The sequence below is a fragment of the Podarcis erhardii genome (genome assembly GCF_964252035.2).
Source record: "Podarcis erhardii genome assembly, chromosome: 4".
NCBI lineage: Eukaryota > Metazoa > Chordata > Lepidosauria > Squamata > Lacertidae > Podarcis > Podarcis erhardii.
In genome coordinates this window covers 80,019,496-80,045,454 of record NC_138508.1, presented here as the reverse complement: position 1 = coordinate 80,045,454, position 25,959 = coordinate 80,019,496, and the positions used below count along the sequence as shown (strand labels likewise).

The following is a 25,959-nucleotide window of genomic DNA, read 5'->3' as shown; positions in this document are numbered from 1 at the left end:
AATGGCAGGACCCAACTGGGCTTGGTGGCTATTGTGCTTCCTTGCACACTAAAGGCATGGTAGATCCAGGAGAACCAGAAGAAGAGGCTGCTAGCTCTTTTGCAGCAGTGGTCTTACTCCTCCTCGCTAATGTTCAGGTTTAAGAGACACACCCATCTCGCTAATGAGCCAGATTCTTACCATTTACGTTACGGTAAATACATCCACCAGTTGCAACACGTAAAGCGTTTTAATATTTAGCAAAAAGAGCTATGTTGGGTTTTAAAAACTTATACATGTGTTGTACTGACATTATGTTTCCCACTTTTTATTTAATTATTCTACACAAAATTTGATTGACATACATCTTTAGTTTGCAGACCAAAAAAATAATAATAATATGAAAATCACCGCACTGGAATGCCTTCAAGCAACAACCACCCATGTTGGCAGCCTATTAAATTGCTATTGCAATCTTGACAACCCTCCAGATGAACATCAAACCTTCCTACAGTTCCTCCGGGGCTTGGGAGGGGGGTACCCCCCCCCAAGAACGCAATATTAAGAAGAATAAACCTTCAATGCTCCATTACTCCCTCCAGCTTTGTAGCTAATTTAAAATCTATTGATCCTGGTGCCAATACATCAACTCTACTTAGGGATGTTTTTTTTTTTGCTATCAAATTATCCTCTATTTCTTGACTAGCAGATGTGGTTATCACAACTAAGCCTGCAAACATTGTTTAGTGTGGTTGTGTTTCTTCAGTGCCGGAGACTGTATTATGTGACACTGAGGTATCGCTTAAAGGCAATGGGTGGGGGCCGAAAGAGACAGTATTCAAACGACATGGGGGATTTCAGTTTATATTAGCCAGCAAGACAGCATCCACAGCAAACCTTTAAAGCTAGGGTTGCCATATTTCAAGAGCTTTTTTGGATCGATCGTCCAAAGCTGTTGAGCTTTTCTTTGGCGGACAGCAGCATGGCGAAGTGGCTTCTGGGAATTCTGGGGGGGTTTGTTAAGGGTTGCTGGGAATAATAATTATGAGGGGGGAAAAATGTGTTTAAAAGTTATAGTATGTATGCAGCTCTGTATAGCTTCAAATGCAGAAACTGATTTGGTGGACACTGTTCCATCTGTGACCCAACTCGCCGTATCTGGGAAGAATTAGGTTCTGGGGATCTGGAAGGAATTAATGAAGCAGACCTTGGACTAGATCTTAAGGGTTATATCCATAATGATGGCATTCAAGAGCCCAGTGTTATGACTATTACGGCTATTAATGGCACATGAGCACCCAGGTGTGTGTCTGCTCTCCACGTTTTTTGTTTACCACGTGTATGGTTGATTTTCTCCTTCTGGTCTGTTCTTCCAATGCTTGCCAGCGCTGATTTACAACCTGTTCAACAGGCAGCTTGCATTCGCGGAGAGGGTATTGCCTGACTTGTGCAATTGGGAGGAGCACGTGACCGTTCTCAGCACAGCCAAGCGCTTGCAAAGCTCACGGCTTGTATGAATTCTGCCTGCAGCCTGTGTGGCTTCAGATTCCTAGCGATCCTGCTCAGGCCTGTGAGTTGGCACAGGAATGGGAGCAAATGCTACAGTCCTTCCTAAGACTCCTTCTTCCTGCTTCTGCTTCTGCTGCAAACCCTGCTGCTCCTACAACCATAACAAGGAGAAAATAGCTTCTGTACACTTACTGTGGTCAGGGCATGAAGGAGCAAGTCGCACTTGTCCTCAGCATCTTCTTCTGACTGCAGATTTTCAGAGGTCCAGGCACCTGTCATTAGAGATGGACAAATGCGTCAGTTTCAGTTACTCATTTGCCATATTTCTGTATCTATTTGAGAAACTTGGGTGAGCATTCTGGTGCACATTTATCCTGATGTACACATTCGTCTAGGGATGTGGGTGGCGCTGTGGGTTAAACCACAGAGCCTAGGACTTGCTAATCAGAAGGTCGGCGGTTCGAATCCCCATGACGGGGTGAGCTCCTGTTGCTCGGTTCCTGCTCCTGCCAACCTAGCAGTTTGAAAGCATGTCAAAGTACAAGTAGATAAATAGGTACCACTCCAGCGGGAAGGTAAACGGCGTTTCCGTGCACTGCTCTGGTTCGCCAGAAGCGGTTTAGTCATGCTAGCCACATGACCTGGAAGCTGTACGCCGGCTCCCTCGGCCAATAAAGTGAGTTGAGCGCCGCAACCCCAGAGTCGGTCACGACTGGACCTAATGGTCAGGGGTCCCTTTACCTTTACCTTTACACATTCTTCTATGCAATTTTGCCTAGCATACACATTTTTGCAAGCAAAATTGTTCTTTCTTTTTTAAATTTTTTTTATTGATTTTCCAACACAAATTAAAAACAAAACAGCACACACACATAGACAAACAAAAACATATAAACATGTATAATTTCAAAACCTCTTTTTCATAAACCTTACTTCCCAGACTTCCCCTTACCTCCCCTTTTCTGCATCCCTGTTTTAACCTTTTTTCAGCAACCCCTCGCACCAATCAATTAATAACATCTTCTTATTTTAGTTTCTCCCTTAATCAATTACAGCTGTAATTCTATATTTTCCTTTCCCTTGACATTTTAGCACTCATAAATTGTGCAACAGTTCTTACGATATACTTTAAATTTCTTCCAGTCTTCTTCCACCGTCTCTTTTTCTTGGTCACGGATTCTGCCAGTCATCTCCGCCAGTCCCATGTAGTCGATCACCTTCGTCTGCCATTCTTCCAGCATGGGTAGTTCTTGTGTCTTCCAATACTTCGCTAAAAGGATCCTTGCTGCTGTGGTAGTGTACATAAAAAACGTCCTATCCCTCCTTGGCACCAATTGGCCGACCATGCCACAGAGAAATCCCTCTGGTTTCTTATTAAAAGTACATTTAAGTACTTTCTTAATTTCATTATAAATCATTTCCCAGAAGGCCTTAATCCTCGGGCAGGTCCACCAAAGGTGGTAGAAGGTACCTTCAGTCGCATTACATTTCCAACATTTGTTATTGGGCAAATGATAAATTTTTGCAAGCTTGACTGGGGTCATGTACCACCTATAAATCATTTTCATAATATTTTCTCTTAAGGCATTACATGCCGTGAATCTTATACCGGTGGTCCATAACTGTTCCCAGTCAGCAAACATAATGTCATGACCAATGTCTTGTGCCCACTTAATCATAGCTGGTTTAACTGTCTCATCTAGTGTATTCCACTTCAGCAGCAGGTTATACATTCTTGATAGATTCTTAGTATTGGGTTCTAACAGTTCTGTTTCTAGTTTTGATCTCTCCATCTGGAAGCCAATTTTCCTGTCTTGTTTAAACACCTCCATTATTTGATGGTAATGAAGCCAATCTCTTACTTTAAACTTCAATTTCTCAAAACTCTATAATTTAATTTTTCCACTCACTTGCTCTAAAATTTCACCATATCTTGGCCATTTAGATTCCATATTAAGTTTTTTCACCTCTTTAGCCTCCAATGGTGACAGCCACCTAGGAGTTTTATTTTCCAACAAATCCTTATATCGAATCCAAACATTGTATAATGCTTTCCTGACAATATGGTTTTTGAATCCTTTATGAATTTTTACCTTGTCATACCATATATATGCATGCCAACCGAATCTATTGTCAAACCCTTCCAAGTCCAAAATGTCCGTATTCTCAAGAAGTAGCCAGTCTTTCAACCAGCAGAAAGCTGCCGATTCATAGTAAAGTCTTAAGTCCGGCAGGGCAAACCCCCCTCTGTCTTTTGCATCAGTTAGTATCTTAAATTTTATTCTGGGCTTTTTGCCCTGCCAGACAAATTTAGATATATCTTTCTGCCACTTCTTGAAACAGTCCATTCTGTCCACAACCTGTAATGTCTGAAACAAAAATAGCATTCTAGGCAATACATTCATCTTAATAACAGCAATTCGACCTAACAAGGAAAGTTTCAAATTTGACCATATTTCTATATCTTTCTTTACTTCTGTCCAACATTTATCATAATTGTCTTTAAATAAATTCACATTCTTAGATATCATTGTTAATTAAATTTCTATACCGTCTTTCATTCAAAGGTCACAGGGCAATTAACAATATAAAAGCACAAAAATGCACACCATAACAACAAACAAAACAATAACCTCCACACCACACACCAGATTTAAAGACTATAGATTGTTTAATTAGCATATTTTTGCCTGGTGCCTAAAGATATGTAATGAAAGTACCAGGCAAGCCTTGCGATGGAGAGCATTCCACAAGCGGGGAGCCACTGCAGAAAAGGCTCCATTCTCATGTTGCCACCCATATGCAGATGATACAGCTTGGCCCTATCCTGTTCCTACAAACAATGATTAGCAAATGGGGACTTCCCCCACCTTGAGCCAAAACCAAGCTACAGAAAACTGCCTGTCAGCCCTCCTAAGAACATAAGGAGAGTTCTTTTGGACTGGGCCAGTGGTCCATCTAGTCCCCCATTTTGTTCAATTCCTATGGAAAGCCAGCAAGCAGGACTTGAGCTCAACAGCACTCTATCCACTTGTGACTCTTAGCAATGAGCGCTCAGAGGCATGCAGCCACAAATGGTGGAGGGAGAGCCTTGTCCTCCATTCATTTTTCTAATACTCTTTTAAAGCAATTTCCATAACCATGCACGGTGTGAAGAAATACTTTGTCTTTCTAAAGCCTTCCAACGTTGGTTAGGTAGCCGCAGTTCTTGTATTATGAAAGAGGGTGGAAAAACCTCTCCCTATCAGCTTTCTCCATGACATGCAAAATCTGATGTTTATTCTAAACTAAAAAGTCCGAAAGGACCTTTCTTCATAGGAAAGTTGCTCCAGTCCCTTGATCACTTCGGTTGCCCTTATCTGATCCTCTCCAGCTCTTCCAGTGTTTTCCCTGTGGCTTCAAGGAACACTTTAGCCTCAGCCAACCCCCTATCAAGCTTCAAGAGGGAAGGGGAATTTCCAGACAGATACAAGCTCTGCTATACACACACATTCTTTTCTTTCCCGCTCCCATTCTGTATTGTTGAATGTTTCAAATGTTGTGTCCTTTGTAGTACTTTGCATAGCCTTCTAGGTCTGGATGGCATTACCACCCACCCTTCATCAAGGTCTCTGGGTACGGCTTCAATACGAAACACATCCCAGAAGCAGCGTGGAAAAAAAAGTTCCTTTCATGAGACGCGTCAGCAATTGGCATTACAACAAGATAAACCACCCTGTGTGAAATTTAAAAGAGGAATCATAATGTGATGCAGGACCACCCAGGACCGGTGCTGCTTCCTGACAATTTAAATGCATATGCCATAATTGCACCAATTTCCAGTGCAGCAGGCTTAGGCTGATTCGCTTCATTCCACCTTTCCTCATGCACTTCAAGATTGCTAAGAGCAGAAATAATAAAATACAACAAAGGCCAGCGGAACAAAAAAAAATAGAGATCAGCAAATAACTCCCAATCTTAGCCGCAATAAACAAATATTCTAGGTACAGTAGGATTATATGCCAGTTAGAAGCCAAAAGCTGTGGTCTAACACTGGGTTAAACCACAGAGCCTAGGACATGCCGATCAGAAGGTCAGCGGTTCGAATCCCCGCAACGGGGTGAGCTCCCATTGTTCAGTCCCTGCTCCTGCCAACCTAACAGTTCGAAAGCACATCAGAGTGCAAGTAGATAAATAGGTACCGCTCCGGTGGGAAGGTAAGCGGCGTTTCCATGCGCTGCTCTGGTTTGCCAGAAGCGGCTTAGTCATGCTGGCACATGACCTGTCTACGGACAAACGCCGGCTCCCTCGGCCTATAGAGTGAGATGAGTGCGCAACCCCAGAGTCGGTCATGACTGGACCTATTGGTAAAGGTCCCTTTACCTTCGCCTTAACACTGGGGTAGAAGACAGGCATCCGATGTGTGCTATGCAGAGAGTTCAGGTTGAGTGGCCCCTCCCCAGTGCGCCCCTGATGTGCAACTAGCTCAGGTTTTCCAAAAATCTGCCAGTGCAGCCTCAGAACAGCTGAATGAACCCTTTTGTTCATATTGCACTTTTGATCTGAATGGAAAATAAGGCACCAGAACATACTGGAAACAAAGCAAATATTGTTATGTGGGAATGGAGCCATGAGTGCAATCACAAGGTATGGATACGTATCTGGTGATAATTTTGCAGAAAGGGCACATTTAAAATGAATTTCCTGGTGGAGGATGAAAAGAGAACGAGAAGGGCAAGGAATAAGGGAGGGCACTATAGGAAACTGCGGACGAGAGAAGGAAAGAACTAAATTTTATAATATTGTTTTTAAACTTTAAATATCGAGCGATTTAGAGATGGTTTTAGATAAGCAAATGTCTCAAAATGACAGCCTTGACTAGCGAAGAATGTATTATGATCAGACAATGTGTTCTTCAGTAGGAGGAAGAGTTGTAGCTCAATGGTAAGGTTCCTGCTTTGCATTTGTAAGGTCCCAGGCTCAACCTCTACTCCTTAGCCTTTTCTTCTCCTGAAGATATCCCACAAGGCAGCAGAGATTTAGGTTCCGAGTTTTCCTTCTCCTAGATGGGCTACCTTCCCAGGCTGACAAGCCCCATCTGTCCCTCACTTCCTTATACAGCATGGACAGAAAAAGCCTTCTTGACTGTTGGACCCACTATTGGTCTCATCCACTCAATCTGTCAGAGCCTGTCTTCACATGCAGGGAAGTCTCTAACTCACTGAGGGCTTGAGACCCGTCAACTACCCTCACCTGGTTTAGCCAAATCTGAAGGCAGCCCTGTTTAGGGAACTTTTTAATGTCTGATGTTGTTGTTGTTGTTGTTGTTGTTGTTGTTGTTGTTGTTGTTGTTGTTGTTGTTGTTGTTGTTGTTATTATTATTATTATTATTATTATCGTTGATTCTGTTGGGATCCACCCAGAGTGGCTGGGGAAACTTGGCCAGATGGACGGGGTATAAATAATAAATTATTATTATTCTAAACTACAGTTTTCAGGATTCTTTGGAGGGAGCTATTTGCTGTAAATGTTCTTTAAACATATGTTGTGGGTCTGACCTTCAACTCTAAATTAGAACAGAGAAGAGATTAGGACACCCAAAGGAATTAAGTGATGAAGGTAAAGGTCCTCAAATTCCACATTGACATAGGAGAAACAATTCCATTGTCACCACACATGAAAAATACAGACATTTGTTTGGGGGGGGGGTTAGAAGGAAAAAGGTTAATTTTGAAAAGCCTCTTCTGCACTGATAAACACTTCTTCTCATTTTATGGTTATTTTGCCACATCTGCTTCTGATGAAGGTCTTCTTCAGAATCACCTGACTTGCATTGAAAACAGGATATGGGATTAGACTGACAGCTCATTTGAGGCAGGAAAGATGCCGAATGTTTCAACACAAAGAATGGAATAAGGAAAATTGGCCCCCTGTGTTTTGCTGGCTCCATTTTTTTACACTACACATGTACATTACAATCTCATTTTGATGCTTACCTTGTGATAAAACAACACAGAATTGTGAGAATCTTGGCAAGCAGCTTAAGGCTGTTTTAATTCAAAATCTTTTTTGCCAAAACTGGGGGGGGGGGGGGGAGGGAGAGAGAGAGAGAGAGAGAGAGAGAGAGAGAGAGAGAGAGAAATGTGATGTCTACATTTTTAAACAAACAAACAAACAACTATGTTTCTGTTATAGACACCAGAATCATGATCCACACATATGATGAGTATACCTTCTGTGTCTGGAATCTGATGATCACTCAGCTTAGAAATTTTTGGCAGTCATCTGCTCCCTAGTGGAGAATTTACCTCATGATACTGTTTTTCCTCCTTCTTTCCGTGACATGTTTTGGCACATCAAGCTTTGTCCATAAACACCTTTGGTCAGTTCACCCGATAGCATAATAAACTAGCTTCTACCTTAGAACAAACTTACCAAGGGAGGAATAGAAGAAATCTGGGGGCGGTGGAACAATTAACCTGTTCCTGTAACGAGGCAAGATACTCTGTACAGGGTTTCCCAGTGCATAGCACTCCTAGGAAGAAGTGTTGTTGTCAAAGGTGAGACCAATCACGTAGGGATGAAGAAACCCTGTGTTGTTAGACTACATCACATCACCCCAGGCTATTTGCCATGCTGGCTAGGGCTAATAGAAGTTAAAGTCCAACAACATCTGGGGAGTCATGGGTTCCCCATTCCTAGATTAAGGGGGAATCTAAAGCTGGCTGAGTTTCCTAAAGCAGTCAGGAGGAGTGAGATGGATGGAAGGGAAAGATGGAAAGCAGGGAATGACTTTGGTAAGGGGGCAGAAATTGTTGTGTAACGGGGTTCTGGGTGATCCTCCTTTAATATGCAGGCTGTTTAATAGAGACAGTTTGCTGTTGTTTTAATTAATCTCCGTATCACTTCCCTAACCAGAAGTCTGTGCCAAACCCAAGCCGTTCTCATGTGGACTTCATGTACCTTAACGTACCTACTTAACAGCCTCAGTTCCTACAAATGAAAAATGGAAATAACAGAGGTTCTGTGAGAGTAAATAAAGAGTAAAACTAACACCTTGGGCCAAGAAACACACTCTGTAAATGATACATTAATGAAAACCAGAGGGAACGGTTTGTCCATTGCTGACAGCACATGAGACATGTAGCGAATTTATGGGCCTCCAACCCACACCAACCCAAGCCTGCATGGCCATAGTTTGGGACGGTAGGTCAGCAACACCTGAGGATCAGAAAAGTGATGAGAATCATAGACTTGTTGAGTTGGAAGTCTGACCCCCGGAATGCAAAAATCTCAACTAGATCATACATGACAGACGGCCATCCAACCTCTGCTTAAAAACCACCAAGGAAGGAGAGTCCACCTCCTTCTGAGGGAGTCCGCTCCATTGTCTTACTATCAGAAAGTTCTTCCTGATGTTTAGTTGGAATATCCTTTCTTGTAACTTGAAGCCATTGGTTTGAGTCCTAGTCTCTGGAGCAGGAGAAAACAAGTTTGCTCCATCTTCCATGTGACACCCCTTTAAATCTTTGAAGATGGCTATCATCTCTCCTCTCTGTCTCTTATCTAGACTAAACATACCCAACTCCCTCAACCACTCTCCATAAGGCTTTGTTGCCAAATCCTTGATCATCCTGGTTGCCCTCCTCCACACATGCTCCAGCTTGCCAATATCTAAGTCTTAAATTATGGCACCAAGAACTGGACACAGTACTCCGGGTCTGATTAACGCAGAATGGAGCAGGACTATGGCTTTCCTTGATCGGGACAAATATTGATGCAGCCTAGAAGAGCATCAGCATTTTTGCTGCTGCATCAAACTGTTGACCCGTGTTAGATTTGTCATCAGGCAATGGGACACAATCGCCCACCATATCTTATGAGCACCAAGCTAGCCTAGTGAGCAGGTCTCATGTCCTCTAGCTCCTTGCCACTCCACCTTGTGCCTGCTTGCTCAAGCAGATGGCGGAGTTTGTAGCTAATGAGCTGAACAACACATGCAAGAAATGCCTGCAGGAAAGCAGGATCTGAGCTAGCTGCCACTCAGCCTGCTGACTATGCCTTTCCCAACTTTCCTGCGGTACACATTGGAAGACGATGACAAGCAAGATAGGCAGCTAAGCAAATGTTGCCGCCTCAGCTCATGAGAATGGGAATAGCCAGAGGCACATGTGGGTGGGTGCTCAGTTGCTGCCATTCCACAGATTCTGTCACCTGAGGCAGGTGCTTCATTCTGCCCAATGGTAGGGCTGACCCTGATCTCCTGTGACTCCAGAACAGTGTTAGAAACTGAGATATGAAAGCTAGGAGCTAAATGGCACATTAAACTTAGGTTATGGGCGCTGCAACAGAATGCCTAGGTGTGCTTTTTTATAACAAGAGTACAAAGCTGAAAATGAATGAACTGCAGCTAAAGTCTTATATTAATTTTTCACATGGTCTAGTCCTCATATGAAGACTGCAAAAAACAAAGCCATACTTCCCCTGCCCGCCTCCCTAATATTCTTATGAGGGTCCCTTCTCCCATCCTCAGAGAGTGGCTGGAAGTGAGGAGGCAGAAAAAGGTCTTCCTTTCGTTCCAGCAATGGCAGTTTTAATCTGAAATCTTAGGCGCGGTACTGCTCCCAGAGCTCAGAAACATTAATGAAATTCCCTGTCACAAAACGTGCCTAGAACAATGGGAGTTTTGAATGCGGCTCCAGAGAGAGGGAAGGCTATTTCAGGCTCAACAAACTTTTTATTAAAGCTGAGACACAGTGAACACAGCAGCTCCTACCCAGAGCACAGCGGACATGCTGATGTCCCCATAGAATTTAGGTTACCCATCGCTAACTTGCTTGCTTTTCAGTCAGACAAGCGCGGCTACTTTTTGCTGGAGCAGGGCCAACAGGTCTGCAGTGACAGTTGCAGAAGCAACCATAACATTATTTATGTGCCAGCTCTCCACACCTGTGCCAGAGTTAGGGAACAGATAAATACAGCACAGGGAGGAGTGTGCTCTTGGATTCCATCCAATGCAATGATGCACAGGTAGCTGGAATGTTTGGCCAATCTAAACACACTAACTGTTCACCTAAGGCAGGGGGCCTTTTTCCTTCCACAATGATAGATATATGGTTCTGTCCTCCAAATGTGTGTATGGGGAAGAAAGAGAAGAAAATAGTAATTATATTGTTTTCTCTAATGCCTGCATGTAGGTAGGTTTGTTGTTGGTTTTTTGCTGCGCAACCCAAAGTTGCACAGCTCAAACCACATCGATTTAATGAGAAAGTTCAGCACACAGTTCACTCTCTCCTGTGGAAATCAATAGGACTTTTAAAAAGTGCCCCACGTTGCTTGGATTGTGTTCTAAAGCAATGAGAGAGAGAGAGAGAGAGAGAGAGAGAGAGAGAGAGAGAGAGAATGAGAGATCCCTTCCCAGTCCCCATCCCATCCAGTAACTTGTCTCAGCTAGTCTACTTGCTGGAAGGAATATTCAAAGCGAGTTCACTGCTTGCTGGTTAAGAGTTATAATCACTGCTTCAACTATGTCGAATTTAAATGTAAGATACGGGTATGTGATTAAAAAAAGAGATTTTTTTAGCACATATGCAGCCACAGTTGCCTTGAGATTTAGGGAAAGCTCTTAATTTGACACGGGCTTTTGAAACGAATTTCTAGAAAGGTAGTTAATGTTTTCTGCGAAGACCACACTGCCGCAGCCACACCTCAAAACTTCAGAGATATTTAATTTGTTCAATCCCTGCAGCATATACCATGTTGTAGCAGCAGCAGCAGCATTAATGCTGGGCTCCCCCCACCTCCCCGCTATCCTACTTCAGAGCAGGATTTTTAACTCTTTCCTCTCCCAATACATTATCAAGAGAGAGAGAGAAAAGATTAATGAATCTTATCAATTTTCTGTTGTGCCTTAGGTGAGATTCTTAGATGCCAACTTTTTAAATTTTAATATGGGAGACTTAAGGATTTCCCAAAATGTTTTACATATGTAATAACAAAGCCCCCTCCCAAAAAAAAAAAAAAAAAAAGGCTTGAAAAGGACAAGAAGGAACATATAAGAATAAGGCCACCAACTAGACATGGAAACCTAATATTAAGATGCTAAGGCTGCACTCATTTTCCTGGAACCAATCCCCACGCTCTTCAGATCAGACTTGGGGCAGACAGCGCTGAATAAGCTGAGCATGATTCCAAAACCTGGCTTTTCGAGATGAACATTTTGTCTTTCTGGAAATCAAAACTTTATACCCTGGGAACAGGGAATCTTGGGCAAGACCTCCAAAAGCAAGATACATAGAAAGCCATCTTTATTTCTAGTAGAAAAGGGGCAGGGAGGCAGGGCGGGAGGCAGAATGAAATATCAGGCTGTGCATTCAACTTCTTCTACAATAGTGAGCAATTAACAATATTTTAACATAATTTTATGCTCACTTTTTAATGGAGAACCCAGACTACATTATTGCCAGCGTGTTGTTTTCTGTCTCCTGTCGTTTTTCAGATCTGATCCGAAGTGGTTCCCCTCCCCCTTTAAAAACAATTAAAATGCCGTGGACAGTCAGCAAGGGCAACCAAGTAACTACCGAGACTGCTCAGGGCTACTGTGCCTTTAATTAGAAGTTTCCTTCTCTAGAAAGAGCAGCTTCCTCTGCCTCTTATTGCTTCCTGTTCAGCATAGCCTTGGGTTCAATGAACCCTGTAATGAATTAGATCCTGTTTCCTGTAGGAATGGAGGATGGCTTTAATTACTGGTCTCATCTAATTTTTAGTTTATGCTGACATAGCACTAATTTGCAATAAAAAGGGGGGAAGGGAAGGAAAAAATTATAACAGTAGTGAAATAATTTCCAGGGAACAGGAATGCACTACTTACAGGATAATTTCATCAGTAATGCTGGGCTTGCTCGTCTATTAAATACAGAAAATTAGGCAACCATCCTCTGTACTGATAATTATTCATATGCATAGACAGAATTAATTAGCAGCAGTATCACTTCATCCATTTCCTTCTCCTTGCAAACAACATTTTTACAAATTGATATAGGCTTGATTAATTCATGCCTCCAGAAACCATTATTTTAAACCAAATTTAATGCACTAAATTCTTCCACACGCATACTCCCACCCACAAAATGAGAGACTTTCAAAATAAGTTTTATGAAGAGCATTTCTCCATCTGATCTGATGCATGTCTAGCTGGTATAAACACCAACATTTTGTTGATTCCCCTTCACTTTTTCTTCTCGCTCATCAGGTAATCAGTGATTGGTTAAGAACTCTACTGAACTAAACTAGTTGAACAACCCACTTTTAGAACAAAGGAGGAACAGAGTTTATCAGGGCCTAATAAGAAGGACCTACTCAGAAGTAAGTCCTATTGAGTTCAGTGGGACTTATTCCCAGGTAATTGTGTTTAGGATTGCAGCATTATGTCAACGTACTTGGGACTAAGTTATATATTATATTACTTCTAAAGTTGAAGCTACAGTCCTAACTACAGCAACTGGAGGGTGGAACTTAGTTCAGACTAAACATGAATAGGGATTGCACCATTAAATGTTTTTCTTGCAATTAACAACTGATTTTTCTTTTTCAGGTAATTTATCAGGATAATATGCTGCACATGGGAGAATGTAAATGGAGTCAAATGTTTCCTTTTATCATGGTAGGTATTTCAAGGACATATGTTTCAGAAAAGTCGCTATAGTTATAAACCCTAGAAAGTTAACAATAAGCATAAGTTTAATATTGTTAACCTGAGCAAACATTATTTAATACCTGCACAGTTGCTTCAGATGAAGTCCTTATCGACATCATCAGGATTTCTGCCCAAGAAAATATTTTGAAATATAATATGAAATCCAACCACTTTCTTAAAACTGTTGCATCTCAAGGATATCAGCAACAAGAATACCTTGTATTAGGAAAAACTGCAAACATGCAGCCATTAGTCAAAATTTCATACAGAGATGAAGATCATTAAGCGAAAAGCGAACACAAATGCACAATTTTATGCAGTGTGCTGTTTTGTTTTGTTTTTTAAAAAAATGCAAAGTGATGTGGAAATTGGAGAAATGAAGACTGGAAAAACGAGAAACCAAAATGGACAGAGTTGTCCATCGCTAGAGAGTGACAAGACATGGCAATAACAGAGAGATTAAAAGTCAGAGTGGTTCACCCTCTGATAGTATTGTTTTTAGGCAAATGTGATGCATTGACAACTGGGAAACTGGGCAATGGAATTAACCAGTATTCATCCTTTGGTGACAGGCGTCACTTGTTTATTCTGCTAATGCCGAATATTCCAACTGTGGTGAAAATGAGTACTACAACCAGACTACCGGAATGTGCCACGATTGTCCGCAATGTGAGCCAGGAGAAGAACCTTATATGGTGAGTTCTTCACATACTTGCAATCTTATCCTAGAGGTGGCCGTAGGAACATCTGCACTGCACTGTGTTATCCATAGTGGTCCTTACACACTTCTGGAAGTCCAGTGTTGTTGTATTTAATAACTGCTCAGCCTTCCTTCCTTTTCAATACTACCGAAAGGAGATCGGTACTGCTGAATATAGTCACAGTCCAAGACACCACACAGTCCTGCAAGTGCTGTTATTTCTCATGCTCCATGCTCATTATTCTAAATTCCCCCTGCTGTCAGGAAAATGGTCACCACATGGCTGTTGCGAAGGAAACAGCCACCATGCTTCCAGGAGGAATGTTAAAGCAGTCTGGCACAGGCCAGCAGGGCAGAAACAATCTCTCTCCAAGGCACTTTCAGATAATTACACTGAATCAAGAAATTTTATTTGGCCTGTGTTCTGTTGTCCTCGTCAACATTTGCTTTTTAATGGGGACCATATTTCAAACGGAGAAGGGCTACACAACATTGGCTCTGCCCTCTCCTGCCCCAGCTGAGGGGCTCTTTAAGGCCTCCCTGTAGAAGAAGAAGAGTTTGGATTTAATATCCCGCTTTATCACAACCCTAAGGAGTCTCGAAGCAGATAACAATCACCTCTGTGAGGTGAGTGGGGCTGAGAGACTTCAAAGAAGTGTGACTCAAGGTCACCCAGCAGCTGCATGTAGAGGAGCGGGGAAGCGAACCCGGTTCCCCATATTATGACTCTACCGCTCTTAACCACAACACCACACTGGCTCTCACCAGCCACAGAGGTCCTGCCAGAGTCCTGTGCTTTATGTATCTCATCCTCCCTACCTCCTTTGATCAGGGTTTTGGCTCGTGAATGAGAGGAGGCAGTAGAGAGAGCCATAGCCCCTAAGGACTTTGGCAGAGACTCTCAGTGGCTAGTGCAACACAGAGAAAGACACCTTTGAGTGAAAGTTGCTGGGGTGTTGTGCCATGTTCATTTCTATGACACCTATGGGGAAAAGGAAAGGAAAAGGAAAAGACCCACCCGCAAAAGGCAGCTCACAACAGCTAAACTACAAATTTCAAACAAGAAAATAAAATGGCTTTGTTTTAGAGAAAACACCAAGAGGCAATAAACGTATTTTTCAATTTAATTGTTGTTCCTTTTGCAAATCTACAAAACAAAAAACAAAAAACAACCCTGCATGCAAACGTGAACAACATTATTTAGAAAATAAAAGAAAATCAGTGAGATGTAGAACATCAAAGTTAAAAGCAATCAGCTCTGCCGTCGTTAAGTCATGGGCGGCATTGGGGATAAACAAGAATAGAGACGCTTCCCCAGGGAGGGGGTTCCACTGCCTGGTACTATGTCAGAGAAAGACCTAGATCCCCACCAGACACCTGGCTTCAGACTGTGATGGGACACCTATAAAGACTCCATGGAAGGGACTGGGCGGGGGGTCATCGCAAGAGAATCAGGGGCTATGCTTGAGGATGGCTGGGAAAACGTTGAGACTGGTCTTCCAGTTGCTTGCCCATGCTCTGCCCCATCACCCTCAGTCTACTCAGTCAGCCCCACATGCCTGCCTTCTTTCTTCCAAGCAGCCCAGGAGATAGCCCTGGTTGCCAGCCTCCTCCTCTTTACTCTCAACATTGCCTTTGTCGAACTTGTCAGGAAAGAGGGGCTAAACGAGAATGAGTTGGGATGTTTGTCGTTGGTCCTGCCCGTCCTTGGCTCTGGCTCCACTCATCTGTGGCCTATCTGCCTTCTGACCTACCAAATGGGCACCGGGCACCACTGCTGTGACAAAGCTTACTCAAAGTAGCTTCACATGCTGCTGCAAAGAACATCTCAATGTGGCTGCAAAAATCCCTTTATTCACAACTGAGTTAGGACAACAACAGAGCAGAAAGGTCCCTGGGCCACCAACTTTGGCCTCAGACACGGTAGGAAACAGTGTTAATGGGCTGTTAATGTTCTCTTTTATTTTCTTGAAAGTGGCTCTTTCAATTCAGAGACTCTGTTAACTCCCCCCACAGACGTGTGGCTACGGCACCAGAGACGATGGTTACGGCTGCGTTCCTTGTCCATTGGAGAAGTTTTCTAAAGGCGGGTACCAGATATGTAGAAGGCACAAGGACTGCGAGGGATTCTTTCGGGCAACAGTTATGACACCCGGAGATCAAGAGAATGATGCAGAATGTGGGCCTTGCCTCCCTGGGTAAGGATTTAATTATGAGCCTTTGGTCTCTTAACAAAAACTCCAGTTATGCTGAGCGACATAAGCATATTTGTTGCATTCCTGCCGCTGGCCACACTACTTTCTGCATCCATTTAAGCGCACGATAATTAACTCTATGTAAATAATACAAGCACTTGAAAAAGCATGTTTTAAATCAAGGAAAGTAACAGATGCTATTAGAGCAAATGAAATATAAAACAAGTGCCTTGTAATAAGAACTAGGAGGAAGATTTTTTTTTTTTAAATGTTAAAAGGGGAGGAAGCTTGCCCATATAAGGATGTCAATGTAACTGTGAACTTTAGACCACCAAATCATTGGAATTTTAAAAACAAACAAAACGAAACCAGTGTTTCTTGGTTACCCTAAAGGAGACTGAAGTATCGCTCTGATAAAATGAAAAATCAACATGGTCAGAATATGATCCTTTATCATTTTATATGGAAAAGCTGATTGCATCACTAGATCTTTATAGTGACATTAAATAACACACCAGATCAGTTAAATTTATTTTTCTTTCCCCAGTAAAAGCAAATCACTACTTTTTATTAATAAAGTATTCGGTTCAACGAAGCAATATTGATTTTAAAGTCACTTTTTATTATTTTTATACTTAAAGTACTTTAACATTCATGGCTCATCCCTATATATATATATATATATATATATATATATATATATGGGACTATAGTTTCTTAAGGGTGCTGGGAGTTGTTAGCCAGTATAACCAATGGTCAGGGGTGTTGAGTGTTGAAATCCAAGAACATCTGGCGGGCCACAGGTTTTTCACCCCTAACATGATGCATAGGATTCCTGACCACATATCTGGCTGAATGTGCTCAGAGTCCATTCTCACCTGGTCTGGCTTCGTAGAAGGCTGGGAGCTCCATGCCTTCAGATGCCTCCATGTTCAGATGTGCTGTTTTTTCAAAGTGACAACAGGGTCACATGGAACATAGGGAGCTGCCTTCTACGAAGCCAGACCATCGGTTCATCTATCCCAGCACTGTCTATATAGACTTTCAGTGGTTCTCCAAGGTTTCAGGGAAGAGTCTTTTTTAAATCCCTGCTGGAGCTGGATTGAACCCGGGCGCCTTCTGCATGTGGCTACATGACTAAACTTCAGCACATCCCAAAACGCAGATTAAAAACATGTGCTCCTGGTTTTTTTTAAGTCAAAATAATTACTAATTACAATTTGGATGCATTTATATTGCCATTTGCAAATGTACAAGAGGTTCGGGTCTAGTGCTTCCTCACATCTAAAGCAGGGTTCCCCAAACTAGGGTCTCCAGCTGTTTTTGGGCTACAATTCCTATCATCCCCGTCCACTGATCCTGCTTGCTAGGGATGATGGGAGTTGTAGTCCAAAAGAACAGCTGGAGACCTAAATCTGGGAAACTTCTGATCAAGGTGGAATCTACACACGTTCTGAAAATAAGCATCGAATTTTCTATAAGGCTCACTGCCGCCATCTAGTGCCACACTGTATATTGCACTTACAACACACTTAAAACGTTTTATTTGCAGCTGTATAGCTGAGTCTTTAGAGCCTTGTAGAGGTTTCTGCTCATGGTTTACGCAAGTGCATTCCTATATGTCAGAAAGCACACAGGCCATGATAAACAGCTTCACGTTCTCGCCCTGCTTGCCTTCTAAACCTGATGTTGATTAGTAGGTTTTGCATAAGTTGCTTTCTCTCTCAGTCCCCATCTCCCTGCCCAGGAGGATTAGCCTGGAGCTGAATACTCAGCATGCCAGCAAAATCAAGGCAGCTGGTGCTTGTCTAGAACATCACTTCTTGGGGTGGGAGGTGGGGATTATCCAGAGTACAGAGGGTCTCATTTCAGAGACATGTCTTGAGCTGCATTGCAAACGCAGTGGACAAACGTCTGTTGATTTAGGCAGTGATACCACCTCATGTCATGTACTTGAATGCTTGATTTAATTGCCTTTATGAGGGCAGCGGAGGAGAGACTGTTTCTAGTCAAGCAGGATAAAAAGTGGATAATGCCATTAAACGAGTAACACAAAAAAATTAAAGTCAGTGATTTCACCTTGCAAAGAAAGTGATTTACTTCTCAAGCATATCTGAAGGCTACCCACCCAGTTCTGCTGTGTGGTGTGTGGGGTTTTTTCCTGCCTTGTCCTTTCATTGCCTTGTCCTTTCATTGCAGTTACTACATGCTAGAAAACAGGCCGCGGAATATCTATGGGATGGTTTGCTACTCTTGCTCCCTGGCACCTCCCAACACAAAAGAGTGTAAGTATTGCCACTCTGATTTCTATTTAGTTGTATTCGGACTTAAGAAACCTCAAAACGCCGCCTGAAGTTATCCTGAGCAATATGCCAATTGACAAATTGAGCCTGCCTTCAAAAGGAGGCACACTTCAGCAGCACAGAATGGAGGAGGGCATGTGAATCTCCATCATGGTTTTCTTTTCAGAATAACTTAGGGACGCCTTCCTGAATCTGGTTCCCTCCAGATGTTTCCAGACTACAACTCCTATAAACCTTGACCGTTGGCCATGCTGGCTGCGACCGATGGGAGTTGGAGTACAGCAACATCTGGCAGGTCCCATGGGGAAAGACTGACCTAGAGTTTTCGCATGGCGGTTTTTCATTTTGCTACTACAAAAACCAATAGCTGCAGTGCAAAAGACGCCAGTAGCAAGACAAGCAGATGCATAAAACCAAGGGCGGTATTCAACTAGCAGTTTCCCATCAGCATCAGCACAAGGATTTCCGCCTTCTTCCCCCCCCCCTTCTCCCGGTGCAAACCTTCCCAAAATATGCTCCAGATTTAGGGGGGCATGGCGGGAAGTAAATTCCCAAGGTGCAAGCAGAAATCCTAGTGCTTTACTAAGCACCACTTTTGATACAACCTCAAACACCAGCTTGACACCAGCTTCCATGGGGCCTTGTATAAGCAAGACCACATCCACAGAGCTGTTCATCCTTCTTCCTCCTTCTTCACAAAACAGGCTTCCCGAGGCTTAATACTGGCAATCCATATAGCTTTTTCAATTTATTATATCTCACTGTTCCTCCAAGGAGCTCAAGATGGTGAACGTGGTTCTCCCATGCCCTGTTTTATCCCAACAACAACCCTGTGAGGTAGACTAGGTTGAGAGGCAGTCACTGGCCCAGGGTCACCCAGTGAGCTTCACGGCTGAGCAAGGATTTGAATGCTGGTCCTCTATTCACTATTCACATTGGCAGTCCTTAAGGAAGAAGAACTTACTTAATGGATCCAAACCATTCTACATATTTCAGTTTGTCGCTTTCCCAACATGAAAGGCTGACACGGGGTTATCTTCTAGCGTGGCAGCTAAAATGCACAAAGCATTTTAAAGCCTTTTAAAAGAATAATCCTATTTACTTTTTGGCATGTGGATCTAAAGGAAGGGACTGTGGTAAATAGAACATGATACACTGGGGGGGGGGGGGGACAAAAAACTTTTAAAAGGCCAAATTATGATTTCCCAAATAGCAATGGCGTTTAATGGAAAGGCCGACAGACCTTCCGCTGTCGCACTGCTTGTAGGTTTCTTCACAACATTCCTGTTGTATTACATACAGGTGGTTAAAAGCACACAACCCACATTTGTGTCCTTGAATTTCAGTCATCAGCATTTTGACGCCAAAATGCAGGAATTTCCATGTGTGGCGATTTGTCCTTGAGTTCCCCTGCATAAATCTTTTTAGAAAATGTGTGAGTCACAGCTGCCCAACCTAGCTAAGTGGTCTGGGATGTAAATGATACTTGAACATTCATAGCTGAGAATGGTGAGAAAGGGAGCTTACACTTGGGTTTGTTTCTTGTTATTTACTCCTCTGAAAGCCGGCATGTTGTAGAAGGAGTTTGTTTTAAAAGGTTCTCTCTTTTATTTAGGGCAAGAATAAAAGGGGGGTGGGGGAAAGCTTCATTAGAAAATGCGATCATGCAGCTTGTTTCCTGAGTCACACGGATGTTCTGTTGGCTTTTTTTTTAAGAAAAATCAGAACTAAGGTTTTCAGTTACAATAAAAAATTCAAATTCTTAACAATACCTAAACCACAATCCAGAAAGTCACACCAATCACACTATGCCATGCCTGCCCACCCCAGCAAAGTTTAGGATTTGGGTAGAAAGAACTGTAAACTTTGATTCTCATTTTTCCAATCTTTAATTCAGTTCTCCGCATTTCTGCAGCAATTTGTGAATTTTCTTTTTTAAAATCTTCATGAAAATTCCTCAGCACTTCAGTGAATGCTCATTCTTACATAACAATACCTGCAAATAATCCAGAATTAAAGCTCTATAAATACTGTAAACACCCCTCCAGACTGGCAGGTCTCTGTGGGTGTATTCTGCAACACGCCGAATAGCATCCTGATTTCCTCCCTTGAGTATACAGTGGTACCTCTGGTTATGAACTTAATTCGTTCCGGAGGTCCGTTCTTAACCTGAAACCGTTCTTAACCTGAGGTACCAGCTAATGGGGCCTCCGGCTGCTGGCATACCACTGGTGAGTGATTTCTGTTCTCATCCTGAGGTAAAGTTCTTAACCCGAGGTACTACTTCCAGGTTAGCAGAGTCTGTAACCCGTAGTGTTTATAACCTGAGGTACCACTGTAAATCCTAACTGATGAAAGGCAGACAAAATGGGAAGAAAGCACACAAGAGCTTTCCTAACCAAGCCTCCAGTTCATTTGACTGCCCTAATTCACCATCTTCAAATGTCCAGAACTATCAGGCTTATGTCCACCTAGTTTAAAGTCAGGAGATATATATTGCATGCCTTACTATTTCAACACTGCATAAAAACAACTATTTTGGTTTCAACACTGCATAAAAACAACTACAGTATTTTGGTTTCAAATGAAAATGTCTCTTACAAAAGGCACATACAGTGGTGCCTCGCAAGACGAAATTAATCCGTTCCATGAGGCTCTTCGTATAGCGGTTTTTTCGTCTTGCGAAGCAAGCCCATTGACAGCTTAGCGGATTAGCGCTATTAGCGGTTTAGCGGCTTTTAGCGGATCAGCTGATAAGCGGCTTAGGGCTTAGGAAAAGGGGGGGGGAGGGAAAAAACCCCGCAGGAACTCGCAAGACATTTTCGTCTTGCGAAGCAAGCCCATAGGGAAATTCGTTTTGCGAAGCGCCTCCAAAACAGAAAACCCTTTCGTCTAGTGGGTTTTCCGTCTTGCGAGGCGTTCGTCTTGCGGGGCACCACTGTACGACATTTAAGAACTAGCCACGCTTGTAAGGTACTTTGCTCTGTTATAGGAAAAACTCATTTCAAATTGCTGAACTATATGCTTTTTTTGGCCACGTTTCTAGCTAGTATTTGTTTTTGCCATTAGTGCATTTTATATTGTGTAATAGTTCTTCGTTTATTTTGAAAAACGCATCTTTATTTAGAGCATGCACATTTCTTTACTTCATAAGCTGCGAGACGTTTTTCACGCGCTACAAGAGAACTTAATTTCCTGTCACATTTGTCTGATGGAGCTGGGCCAAGAAAATTCTCAACTTCCTAGAACTGCAGAACAACATCAGTCATTTTTTCAGTGGGGCATGAATTTAGCCAAATAAATTCTCCCATCTTGTATGCCAAGTGTTGTCTTTGCTAGAGATTCAATGTCTTAAATGCTGAAAATAAAAATCAGTGCCTTTTAAACAATCTTAAAAGCAGGCTGAAAATATATAATAAGTCTAAGGCTGCAAACCTGAAAGTCCAGTTGAAACCATTCGTTTCAACGGGAGCTGCTTCTACAAAAACAAGGGGGGGGGGGGACCAAGTTTAGGACTGCTGTGTCTCTTGTGTTGGAGTTCAGCTGGCACATCCCTAGGTTCAGAAACAAATGTGTGCCAAATGTGTTTTTCACAGCTCGGCATCATAAATCCATATTTAGGTGTTTGACATTTGAATTGTAAGCACTGGCTTTTAAATGGACGGGAAATTCATGCAAGTTAAGTAACGGTGCTGTCAGTTCACAAATGCATCAATTCATGGCCGAGTTTTTACAAGCGTCACCAGGAAAATTTATGGCAATTTTTTTTTAATTTTTTATTATTATGATAGGTGCAGGCGTTACCTCTGGTGTGTCAGCCAGTTTCCCAATTACTTCTGGAACAAGTACCCATTCTCCTTTCCAGCATGTGCACAAAGGTAAGAAAAGCAGCCCAGTTTCCCTTTTAGCATTTTCTTGAGTTGTATTTTGGTATGTAATCCTAGGAGGCTGGAAGACTGAGCAGCCAGGGGAACAAGGTGCCTTCTTCCCTACAGAGATGTGTGGTTGATGTGCCGTCTCAGAAGTCTGAGCTGTTTCTATTTAAACTTTTCTTTTCTTTTTTTACTCAGCCTATGGGTCTGTCGGGCTTAAAGTATGTGTTTTAATTTCATTTCACGGTTTTCTCATAGATGAAGTATCATTAAAAATATTCCTTCAGCAATCAACATGCTTCAGCAGAGATGAGTTTTACAATGAACTTTGCAAATGAGGTGTATTCATTTAGATGAAAAGTTAATTTAGCTCAGGGGTAGGCAAACTAAGGTCCAGGGGCTGGATCTGGCCCAATCGCCTCCTCAATCTGGCCCACAGACGGTCCAGAAATCAGTGTGTTTTTACATGAGTAGAATGTGTCTTTTTATTTAAAATGCATCTCTGGGTTATTTGTGGGGCATAGGAATTCAATCATTATTATTTTTCCAAAATATAGTCCGGTCCCCCACAAGGTCTGAGGGACAGTGGACCAGCCCCCTGCTGAAAAAGTTTGTTGAGCCCTGATTTAGCTCCTTTATCTCATCAAATGAGGTTTATTTGGATTGTGGGGATTTAGTTCATTTCAGTTATGTGATGATGTGAGTAATCTCTTTTGGTGCTAATACAGTCAGATGTGTCATTATGGGGCACAAAGTCAAAGAAATCAGGTCACCAGAAAATTGGTTGCGGGGGGGGGGGGAGAGAGTCATCCACTGATCCCGATCCAAAGACTTGGTAATGTGTGTAAGGTACTCATAGTGATCATAACTTTGTTCGCTGCAGAGCAAGAGGCACTTTAGCCAACTTTAAACACAATTGCTAAGCAGGGCCAATTACTCTTGAATTGGGAGCTCATCCATTCAGCAAATCCAGCTCCACAAACAGAACCATTTAAGATGCTAATGAATACTGGCAACTGACTGCAGTGTTTCACCTTAGCCCAGAAACGTGTATCAAGAGCGTTATTTCAAACAAGCAAGTAAACTGCAGAAAAACGAAACAAAACTAGATGATTTCGCTTTTAAATAAACGGGTTATTCACAAAAGCTAAAGAAGTACTTTGCTTATTCATTTCAAAGTAACCGGGGAAGAGAATTTTGCAGCAAACCTGTTTCTATTGAAGGTGAGAGCCTTACCTTTTCTGGAGTGTTCTAACTGGAATATTTTGCTGGCTGCAAATGGACTTTACTTGCAATTACTCATTAGTGGTGGCTTGTTTTGTTTTTTTAAAAAACCCCAACACACAACACTACCACTATGAAAAGGCCTGCATTGGCACATATGAAAAGTGAATTGCTTGCTTGAAAATTTTCATATTCAGCAATTAACGTAACATTTTGATACACTCACAAACAATTTAGGGAAGGGGAATCTAGTAGTGCAAGCTTGCTAACAGTTAAATGACAATTTCACCTGCATGAGTGTGATCTGAGAAAGGTGCTCTGTGCCGGGGGGGGGGGGAGGGGGCAGGAATAGAGGCAGTTTCAGTTTGAGTTTGAGGGCAAGGCAACCTATTTATGGAGCATTTATCCCGATTTCTTTGCACAAAGCTGAAACAGCAGTTAGATGATATTCAGACTTTATTGAGCATTCGTTCTTATTTGTTTTCAGGGAGGTTATATGACAATGACCATTCCGCTTGGTTTCGTTCCAGGGCGTTTGCACATTATCCTATTAATCATTCCATTAATCCCACAGTTTTCACCATCACTTTCTTAACTGCAAAAGATCCGTTGTTGTTTACATGGATATGTTGTGCTAGGGCAACAGAGAGCTTAAATCCATTTTAACTGTACAAACCCACATTTGCCAAATGGACTTGAATCCATCCTGCAAATTACTGGCCACTTGGAAGCACAGACACACATGCAATACTGACTCTGAATTACAAAGACTACATCTGGCATTCTACTGCAAGTAAAAAACTGCAAGCTAAGTAAATGAAAATACAAGATTAGTGTTCTTCCAAGTCCAGTGGAGTTTATTTGCACGCAAATGTGCCTGACATCGTAGCCTTACAGTATAGTCCTGTGCATGCCCTACTCAAAAGTGAGTTTCATGGAGTTCAATGAGACTTACTGCCAGCTTAAATAGATACAGGACCTCAGCCTTAATAATGGTAAAAGAGCCCCCCCCCCCCCGCACCGATTATCGAGGTGCAAGAAATGAAAAGTAAAGGAAGTGTGCTTCCTGTTTCTGAAATATTTTAGAAATATTTGTGTTATCCTGTACAAATGTAATTCATAACTGGTGACTAGAGACAAGCTCATATGGTTAATACTTTTAAATGCCTTTAATGGGGTTGCAGCTACAGCTCTAATAATCTGTCTCTGTGTTTTCAGGAGACCTTTCCAGTCAAGGACACCTTGCAACTGCTCTTATCATTGCCATGTCAACTATTTTCATAATGGCAATTGCTATTGTCCTGATCATCATGTTTTACATTGTGAAAACAAAAACTTCGGCTCAAGGTAACTGCCCATCACTAAAGAGAATTCTGACTTCTGAGATTCTGTGCATAGGCATCTGCCAAGAATGGGTTTTAACAAGAGGCGTGATTTTAAATTCCAGCTTGCTGCACCAGCCATTCCGTGAAGACCGTAGAAGCCCAGGCCAATATGCAGGGAGAGAAAAAAGAAGTACAAGGTTTGAACAGTTTTTTAATTTCTGCTTTTTACACACATCAGATCTCACACGGCTTAATTTGCCCTGAGGCGATGCCCCGTGTTAATTTAAACTTTAAACTGCTCGGACTCAAATTCCATTTAGTAGAAGAATAATTGGGAAGGCCTATATGTAACCTTGAAAACATCCTTCTGCCTCCAATCCCTTCCCTGACTAATTTAAGACTCAGCACCACAATTCGGTGATTTGTTCCGAAACACCCATACGCAGGTGCCAGCGAGGGAATTTCATTCACAACTGTGATCCGTTGACCGTTTCAAACCCTTTCCCTCCTCTTTTTTAATTTGCAGAAAATGTGGTGATTTTCTCAGAGAAAGATGAGTTTGGAAAATTAACTGCAACTCCAGCGAAGGTTGTCAAGAGGTATGTGACAGAGAAACAAGCATGCCGATAGCAGGGAAAGGGCATGATCATGGTCAACAGGACATGACATTGAACTCTCTACAGTAGGCTGTATTCCAGTCACACTAAAGTCAGAGACGTATATAGAGAATGGATTAAGTTCATAAACTGAGGTACCACTGTATCTACGATCACATCTGCACCACATATTTAAAGCACATTTATATCATTAACAATGGGGGCAGCTTCCCCCAAGGAAACCTGAAAACCGTCGTTTACTGCACACAGAGCTACAATTCCCAGCACCCCTTAATAAAACACAGTGCCCAGGGTTCTTTGCAGGGAGCCTCGTGCTTAAAACGTATGGTGGATGTGACCTAGATCTCTAGACAGATGAGTGTGCACACAGATGCGCATATGAATCTCTTTCAGGATCCATGGAGGGTCCTAAAACCTGGGGAAAAGAAACAAGGAAGAGCATATTTAGACCCAGGCTTGAGGTTCCTACAGTATTGCCAGCACATTAAGTGGGTGGTGGAGTGGGGGAAGATGGAATTTGTCACAGGAAAATGTTGCACAACAAGCACTTTAGTATTATTA

At 42.3% G+C, this 25,959-nt stretch overlaps 1 protein-coding gene across 3 annotated transcripts in view; it reads left to right on the top strand.

Moving 5' to 3' along the window:
- Window positions 1–25,959, top strand: part of EDAR (ectodysplasin A receptor) — a 77,017-nt gene that overhangs the window by 43,912 nt on the left and 7,146 nt on the right. For 2 of the 3 annotated variants that reach the window (XM_081858210.1, XM_081858209.1), the window contains exons 2-9: window positions 13,061–13,129; window positions 13,735–13,857; window positions 15,879–16,060; window positions 18,257–18,342; window positions 22,152–22,238; window positions 24,675–24,803; window positions 24,904–24,978; window positions 25,308–25,380. In XM_081858210.1, the coding sequence (XP_081714336.1) occupies window positions 13,079–13,129; window positions 13,735–13,857; window positions 15,879–16,060; window positions 18,257–18,342; window positions 22,152–22,238; window positions 24,675–24,803; window positions 24,904–24,978; window positions 25,308–25,380 (806 nt within the window). In that variant the 5' untranslated portion in view covers window positions 13,061–13,078. Of the gene's footprint in view, window positions 1–12,718; window positions 12,832–13,060; window positions 13,130–13,734; window positions 13,858–15,878; window positions 16,061–18,256; window positions 18,343–22,151; window positions 22,239–24,674; window positions 24,804–24,903; window positions 24,979–25,307; window positions 25,381–25,959 lie in introns of all 3 variants that reach the window. The other variant, XM_081858211.1, reaches the window with a different exon arrangement.